Source organism: Cajanus cajan, chromosome 1, assembly GCF_000230855.2.
Source record: "Cajanus cajan strain Asha chromosome 1, NIPB_CcT2T_4, whole genome shotgun sequence".
Lineage (NCBI taxonomy): Eukaryota > Viridiplantae > Streptophyta > Magnoliopsida > Fabales > Fabaceae > Cajanus > Cajanus cajan.
The window spans coordinates 1,834,455-1,842,536 of NC_138517.1; the positions used below are offsets into that span (position 1 = coordinate 1,834,455).

The following is an 8,082-nucleotide window of genomic DNA, read 5'->3' on the forward strand; positions in this document are numbered from 1 at the left end:
TCTTTCTTCTTATTTAATATTTGTTTTTGGACTATTTAATATTTGTTTTTTTTACACCAAAAATATTATTAAATAAGAAGAAAGAGATTGATATATAAATATGCTCATATCATTATAATATTTATTGAAGACAGATAATTATTATTAAATTTAAACTTTATCATTATATAAATGATTTATTTTCTTATTATACTATAAATACTAAGTATTTATTGAATAGCTAACATTTAGTGGTGTCTTTCAATAACTTTATTTTTGTCAATCACAATGGAAGAACATGATATTTTACTTAAGTCATTATTTCTTAAATTATTGCTCATAATAATTAAGAATCCTCGCTGAATCTATACACAAATTTTGCAAAACAAAACTTAAATGGGTGAATACTTGTCTTTTTTCAGTTTATACAAGATGTGAACCCAACATGGTTTTTTCAAGTCCTAAACAGAAAAGCCCAGCTATAGACCCAATTTGTATGGGCTTGTGAATTTGGGCTGCCAAGCCCAATTATACGGCTCAGTTATCAGCGTGGCTCATTGGGCTGAAGCTGAAGCCGAAGCCGAACAAGTTCACCGTGAATTTGTAACCAAAGACACGAAACAACAACGATGGCTCAAGATAAGGATTTAAAGCCTCGCCATTCATTTCCCTCCTTCCACTTCCACCCTCATCTATCATCATTCATCCATACCCATTTCGTGTTTCACCACAAAGACTTCATTTTCACACTCTTCTTTCCAAAACTTCCAAGGCCAAAATTTCTGTGTTATGCACTTTTCAAGCTTCCTAGGTACAAATTCTGCTTCAGACTATGATGGGTCAATGTTGTTTTCTCTGTGCTTCCTCGTATCATTGTGTGGATTTTACAGTACTCTGTTGAATTTGCTTAATTGAACTTTGGACTCACTTCTTACTGTTGCAAAATCTCCTCGGAGCATTCTTTTTCCACGCCATGCTTGAAATTGAAACAAAATATGCTCCTTTGCAGCATAATCACTAAGCTAATTTTGTTAATTTTGCAAAAGGACTCGTGGGGTTTCATTGTCTTGCCAATATGTGCACGTGTAGTGTGTATTTTTTTCGGTTCAATTTGTAAGATTGATATTCATTTTAGGCTCTTGTATAGTTTGTGAGGAAGGGGTTTCAAATTGTATTTACTTGTAGTAATTTTAACAAGTAGTGATATGTGGTATCATGTAATGTAATGTTGCTTGTTACATACTGATGGAAATGCCAATTTTGATAGGCCGATAATTTGTGGTTTTCTTATTTCAAAACTAACATTGAAGACATAAGGAGACGACTGAACTTGTTACAGTGTTGGATTAACAACATCAGTTATTGAAATTTAACAACTCAATGGTTTTTGGATTTTGAACAAGGTGAAATAGTTGTAGTTGGAGCTTTGAATACTTCTAACTCTTAATATCATGTATGAAACTTTTAGCAGTCCTGTTGTGGAGTGGGATAAACAATTTTAAGAAAAAAACTAGGATCTTTTTGTCTTTGATTTAATAAAACAATTTTTGTTTCTATTTTCTGTTTTTCTTCATTAATAATTATAAAAATGCTACTTTGTTTCACGTTTTCAAACATTTGTATAGGAAATGGTGAAATTTTGGTGTTGTTTTCCCTATTTGGTGTACAAATTTTTGAAAATAGGAAATAAATTGAAAACATGACATTTTTTTTTATACTTATTAGTGAAAGTAGGAAATGAATATAGAAAACATTTTTTCAAACCAAACAGACTTTTATATCATCAAAAACTGCATTTGTGTTGTTGATTACCTTACTACACTGAATGGAGATATACAAATCTCCTAGCATTTGTCATGTAGCCTTGATTCATTGACTGTTTTTGTTGCAGTAGAATTAAAATGGTTTAGTTATCATGAAGTCATTTCGGCTGCAATATAGCCATTGTCTTTATTTACTCATGGTTTGTAGATAATGTGATTATGCTTGATGTTTTTGTGAGCACTGATGCTGATATATGAAACAAGTTATGTAGTGTGATTCATGTATTTGTAGAATTTTGCTGGCTGAACAAATTAAGTGACTTCTGTCCAACACTGTCATCATTTTATATCGTCATAGAGTAGCCACCTAGGTATTAAACTTGTTACCTAAGTTCTTGCTGATGTTCATATCCTTTGAATGTTTTTATGAAGGTGACAAGGATGAACTAATTCTGGAGTAGAACTTAAGTTTTACATTTCAAGCCAACATGAATCCTGTAATACTATGCTCTATTGGCAATGTTTCAATCATTCCTGGAATTGCCTGTTCAACAAGGAAGAATAGCACTTCAACAAGACTCAGCTTGTCAAGGAGCACTGTAAAACCTGCATCATCAACTAGGAGATTTCTATTACCTTCATTTGTTGCCAGTGGAGTGTTTCCACAAAACAAAAGGTTATGCTCGTTTCATAAGAAGTCTAGAACCTCCATATCCGCCACAGAAACAGATGTAGCAGTGGAGGAACCAGGTCCACCTGTTGCAGATGAAGATTCTGGAGAAATTGCTTCAAATGAAGTTGGAATAAGTGAAGATTCATCTTCTAAGTCAGATGCCAACCCTGATCCTGCTAGAGCCAAACGTTCAAGACCTGCAAGGAAAAGTGAGATGCCTCCAGTAAAGAATGAGGATTTGATTCCTGGGGCAACTTTTACTGGGAAAGTAAAATCTATCCAACCATTTGGTGCCTTTGTTGATTTTGGAGCTTTCACTGATGGGCTTGTTCATATTTCAATGTTGAGTGATAGCTTTGTTAAGGATGTTGAAAGTGTTGTTTCTGTAGGCCAAGAAGTGAAGGTGAAGCTGATTGAAGTGAATACTGAAACTCAGCGTATTTCACTCTCTATGCGTGAAAATGCTGACACTGGAAAGCAACGAAAAGATGTGCCCACCAGGACAGAGAAACCTGGACCAGGGAGGAGAAACACTTCAAAACCCGGTCCAAAGAAAGATAATGTGAAAAGCACAAAATTTGTCATAGGGCAGGACCTTGTTGGTTCAGTGAAGAATATGACTAGGAGTGGTGCTTTTATATCTCTTCCAGAAGGGGAGGAAGGATTTCTACCTGTATCTGAGGAACCCGACGATGGATTTGGGAATGTTATGGGAAACACTTCGCTGGAGGTTGGTCAAGAAGTTAATGTACGAGTTCTGCGTATCACAAGAGGACAAGTGACATTGACTATGAAGAAGGAGGAAGATACTACAGATTTGGACTCAACATTTAACCAAGGGGTTGTCCATGTTGCAACAAACCCTTTTGTGTTGGCTTTTCGCAAGAATAAAGATATTGCTTCTTTCTTGGATGAGAGGGACAAAACTCAGGGTGAAGTTCAAAAACCATCAACTGAAAGGATTTTGGAAGAAATTAAGGGTACTGTCAAGCAAGGGGAAACTGTATTGAATGTTCCTGATGTGCAGGGAGAACCAGAAAGCAGCAAGGAGTTGACAGATGATGTTCCCTCTGCAGTAAAACAGAATGCTGAAGATGAAATTTCTAAAAATGAGGAAGATGTGGGAACCAGTGCAGTGAATGGCTCCTCAACAGCTGCGGTGGATGAGGAAAGTAATCTGATCAGTAATGTTTTGAGCCCAACACCAGGTATCAATAGTGCCATTGAGAAGGAAACAGAGGTACCTTCTGGAAGTTTGACTCCTGAAGAAGATTTATCTACTGTAAATCCAATAATTGAGGAAGCTACTCAGACAGATGTCACAATAAATGATTTGAAAACTGACTCACCTGTTGAAATAGCTAATGAAAGTGTAATAGAAAGTGGAGTTGACCAAATTGAGGAAGCTACTCAGACAGATGTCCCAGTGAATGATTTGAAAATTGACTCGCCTGTTGAAACAGCTAATGAAAATGTAATAGAAAGTGGAGTTGACCAAATTGAGGAAGCTACTCAGACAGATGTCCCAGTGAATGATTTGAAAATTGACTCGCCTGTTGAAACAGCTAATGAAAATGTAATAGAAAGTGGAGTTGATCAAATTGTTGAGGAAGACGACAAACAATCACAAACTCCTAATGCGATAGAAGAATTTGCTGCTGCAGTGCTAACAGACAGTGATGTGGTTGAATCTAGCGCTGAAAAAAAAGATACTATTGCAGGATCAGATATTGCATCTAGTGCACCAGCTCCCCAAGAAACTGCAGGTTCTGTTTAGTCTATCTCTCATTCTCTCTGCTATATCTGTCTATTTTTCTTTCTAATTTATATTTACATATAGAAATACAGACTGTAAGTCTAAAATCAAACATATTTTGTGCAATTAGATGCATGTACAAGAGCTTTCCAATTAATTTATTATTTATCAAATAATATTTCCTTTGCAACACAAGCAGATGATGATGTTGGAGCTATTCCCGAGAACAAAGACAGTGATACTAGTTTGAGTGGACATAGGGGCGAGTTGTCTCCTGAGGGAAGCTTGAATAAAGGTTATGCTTAAATTTCTTTTGAATTCATATTTGCCTGGTTCATTTAGGCTAATGAATGAGAATTGCTTGCAAGTTTCTCAAAATTGATGTTCATATGTTACATGATATTGCATATTTGCATCCCTTTCATTTCTAATGTGATCCCAATCATATAGTTTTATGTAACTGAAACAATTGACCTCAATATAATTGCCTTGCCTTATCTCGCAAGAGTCCCCCCCTCCCCCTTCTTTTTTCTGTCTACTGTTATAAAAGGAGTGTTCTTAAACTGTTAATCCGATGTCAACAGATGCAACAGAAGAAAATGACGAAGTTCCTTCTCCTGAAAGTTCTGCCACTGAAGTAGTAAATACATCCTTTGTTGATCCCGAAAAAGAAGTGCAAAAAGAAACTCCTACCACACAGAATGAAAATTCTTTTACTTCACAAGTTGAAGATAAAGAGGTTACGGTTACATCCGAAGAAAATAGCAGTTTATCTAAATCTGTTGGACAAACTGGCGCTACTTCAGGAGGAGACACGAGTAAAGGTCTAAATTTCAGTTGATTTTAATCTTATTATATTTAACATTTTAGTTATTATTTTTAAATGTCAGGGTGCATAGTTTCTGTATTTATGTAGTTTAACTATGCATTACATAATGTTGATACTTGTTGTTTTCCATGTTTTTATAGTATTTATATGAGTTTGCTATATTGCCACTGGATCCAATTTGGAGTTGGACTAACTAATGCAGGGCACTGCAATTCCAAGTTGATCTATGGCATTGTCTTTGGGGATTAAATCGTGACAAATGTTACTGGCAATACTCTAGTTCATTGATATTTTGTGGTTTTCCACCCTCTTTTTTTTCTTCTTTTTTTTTTTGCATTCTTACATAGGATTTCTAATAGTTAAATATCTGTCCCTATTTTTTTTCTGGATTGCAGCAACTATATCACCAGCACTTGTGAAGCAACTTCGGGAAGAAACAGGAGCTGGAATGATGGACTGCAAAAAAGCTCTATCAGAGACTGGTGGGGACATTATCAAAGCACAAGAGTACCTTAGGAAAAAAGGCTTATCAAGTGCAGAAAAGAAAGCAAGCAGGGTAACTGCTGAAGGAAGGATAGGTTCTTACATTCATGACAGCAGGATCGGTGTTTTGGTAGAAGTAAACTGTGAGACAGATTTTGTCTCCCGCGGCGAAATCTTTAAAGAGCTTGTTGATGATATAGCCATGCAAGTCGCTGCATGCCCTCAAGTAGAGTATCTTGTTACTGAAGATGTTCCCAAGGAAATTGTGAACAAAGAAAAGGAGATAGAAATGCAGAAAGAAGATCTTTTGTCAAAACCAGAACAGATAAGATCAAAGATTGTTGAAGGGCGGATAAACAAAAGACTCGAGGAGCTGGCATTGCTTGAGCAGCCCTACATAAAGAACGATAAGGTAGCAGTAAAGGACTTGGTCAAGCAAACTATTGCTACTATTGGAGAAAATATTAAAGTTAAGAGATTTGTGCGATTCAACCTTGGAGAGGGTTTAGAGAAGAAAAGCCAGGATTTTGCTGCCGAAGTAGCTGCACAAACTGCAGCAAAACCAGTGCCTAGTCCAGCAAAAGAGCAACCTGCTGTTGCAGAAGCCAAGGAGACTGAGCCAAAGTAAGCAGTTCTATGGATTCTAATTTATGATCAAGTAATTAAATTGTTAAATTTAGGCGATTACTTACTGGAATGTGCATATTTAAGATTCAGAAACAGGAGCTATATTTGGTATATTTAACATGTTTAATATTACATTTTCTAGCAAGTGTAGACCGCAACCTTCACTGCACACATGCACATACACATACTGTGTTTGTATTATTCTTAAAATAGGTGAAAGTTAAACTAAGGTATTGGGTTACTGGCATGTGTGAAACTCAGTTCTACATAATTACACTAGAATTCACATAATCGAGTCTTGAGAAGACATTAATGTCTTTGCAAATCTTAAATTGTTCAACATTCTGCTGCAGGCAATCAACTGTAGCAGTCTCAGCCTCATTGGTTAAGCAATTGAGGGAAGAAACTGGAGCAGGGATGATGGACTGTAAGAAAGCTCTAGCTGAAACTGGAGGGGATCTGGAGAAGGCCCAAGAATACCTCAGAAAGAAGGGTCTTTCAAGTGCTGACAAGAAATCCAGTAGGCTAGCAGCTGAAGGCAGAATTGGTTCATACATTCATGATTCGCGCATTGGCGTTCTAATTGAAGTGAACTGCGAAACTGACTTCGTAGGCAGAGGCGAGAAATTCAAGGAGTTGGTTGATGATCTTGCAATGCAAGTTGTGGCCTGTCCACAGGTGCAGTTTGTATCCATTGAAGATATTCCTGAGACTATTGTGAACAAAGAAAAGGAACTTGAGATGCAGAGAGAGGACCTTCTTTCCAAACCAGAGAACATCAGAGAAAAAATTGTTGAGGGAAGGATCTCAAAGAGGCTTGGGGAGCTTGCACTTCTAGAGCAGCCTTTTATTAAGGATGACAGTGTTTTGGTGAAAGACTTGGTGAAGCAAACTGTAGCTGCACTCGGAGAGAACATTAAAGTGCGGCGATTTGTTCGGTTTACGCTCGGGGAGACAGCTGAACAAGAAACAACAGTAGTACCAGCATAACTTTAGGATAAGTGACATAAAAGCAAGAATGGTTACTGGGGAATCAACATACATGTTACAGAAGCATATGGATGAGTATGGAGATGGAAGAGACTGATGTTGGAAACAGCTGATTCTTCATAATAACCAAATGTGCAATCGGCAGCGACACATTTTCCTAATCTGTATCTACATTGAGGATACACGAGGACTAAATTTTTGTGTTAATTCTCTACAGTTTGTATGCTGAAAAATATTAGTGGATGCATTTTTTGGATTAGAAGTTTCATTCAGTTTTGAATTACTTGTTTCGTTGATTCTTAACCCATTATTTCCCATGGATAAATCTTTTTTAAGTCTGTGCAAGGGATAGTTACTCGTTGCATGGGAAAGCAAATTGGCATTCCAACCTCAGTTTCTATGATCACTTCAACGACAAAATTAAAGAAGGCATTTGTTTCTGTGAGAAGTCATATGGCGAGGGTCCACATTGACATCCCATCTTGGGCCATATGTTCAACTCCTTTTAAATACGTCACAATTTCACTTTATTTTTATATAATTTCTCTTATTGCCTTCACTTCAGAATAAGGTGGAACTTTACTATTTTTCTTTCTCAGCACCTTTGGTACTCTGGAAATAATAGTTCCTTAAAAAGAAGTTTTTATATTGCTAAAGAAAACAAACACCCATATTATACATAAAGAATCGAATTTACAGTGCTTATTAATTATAGTTAATTCCCTGTACTTAAGGCTGTTTAAATGAATCTAATAAGTGGAAGAACTAAGCATGAAACTGCGAAAAGCAACGTGGCACTAAACGAATAAAAAAATTGGTTTGGAAAATGATATACAGAATTGGATGTTACTCCTTGCAGAGAGTGCACAGATTCTGTAATCCATGTAACATCCCAACCACCCATTTTTCAGTACCTGCACATGCATTCCTTAACTGATCCATTCCAATGGGTTGAATTGCCTGCATGCGTGCTGCATCTATA

General features: G+C 36.6%; 1 protein-coding gene across 1 annotated transcript; it reads left to right on the forward strand.

Moving 5' to 3' along the window:
• The first annotated feature begins 631 nt into the window (after positions 1-631).
• EMB2726 (elongation factor Ts family protein) lies at positions 632-7,380 on the forward strand. The gene is made up of 6 exons (XM_020360647.3): positions 632-790; positions 2,175-4,181; positions 4,371-4,466; positions 4,756-4,995; positions 5,396-6,107; positions 6,464-7,380. The coding sequence occupies exons 2-6, from the start codon at positions 2,231-2,233 to the stop codon at positions 7,098-7,100; spliced, it is 3,636 nt and encodes a 1,211-aa protein (XP_020216236.1). The 5' UTR covers positions 632-790; positions 2,175-2,230; the 3' UTR covers positions 7,101-7,380.
• Positions 7,381-8,082: the final 702 nt, after the last annotated feature.

Bases quoted from the DNA above. Each gene is read 5' to 3' on its own strand.
- EMB2726 (XM_020360647.3), top strand. From the start codon at position 2,231: ATGAATCCTGTAATACTATGCTCTATTGGCAATGTTTCAATCATTCCT. The intron at 4,996-5,395 runs GTCTAAATTTCA...TCTGGATTGCAG, and splicing joins AGGAGGAGACACGAGTAAAG to CAACTATATCACCAGCACTT. The intron at 6,108-6,463 runs GTAAGCAGTTCT...ATTCTGCTGCAG, and splicing joins GCCAAGGAGACTGAGCCAAA to GCAATCAACTGTAGCAGTCT.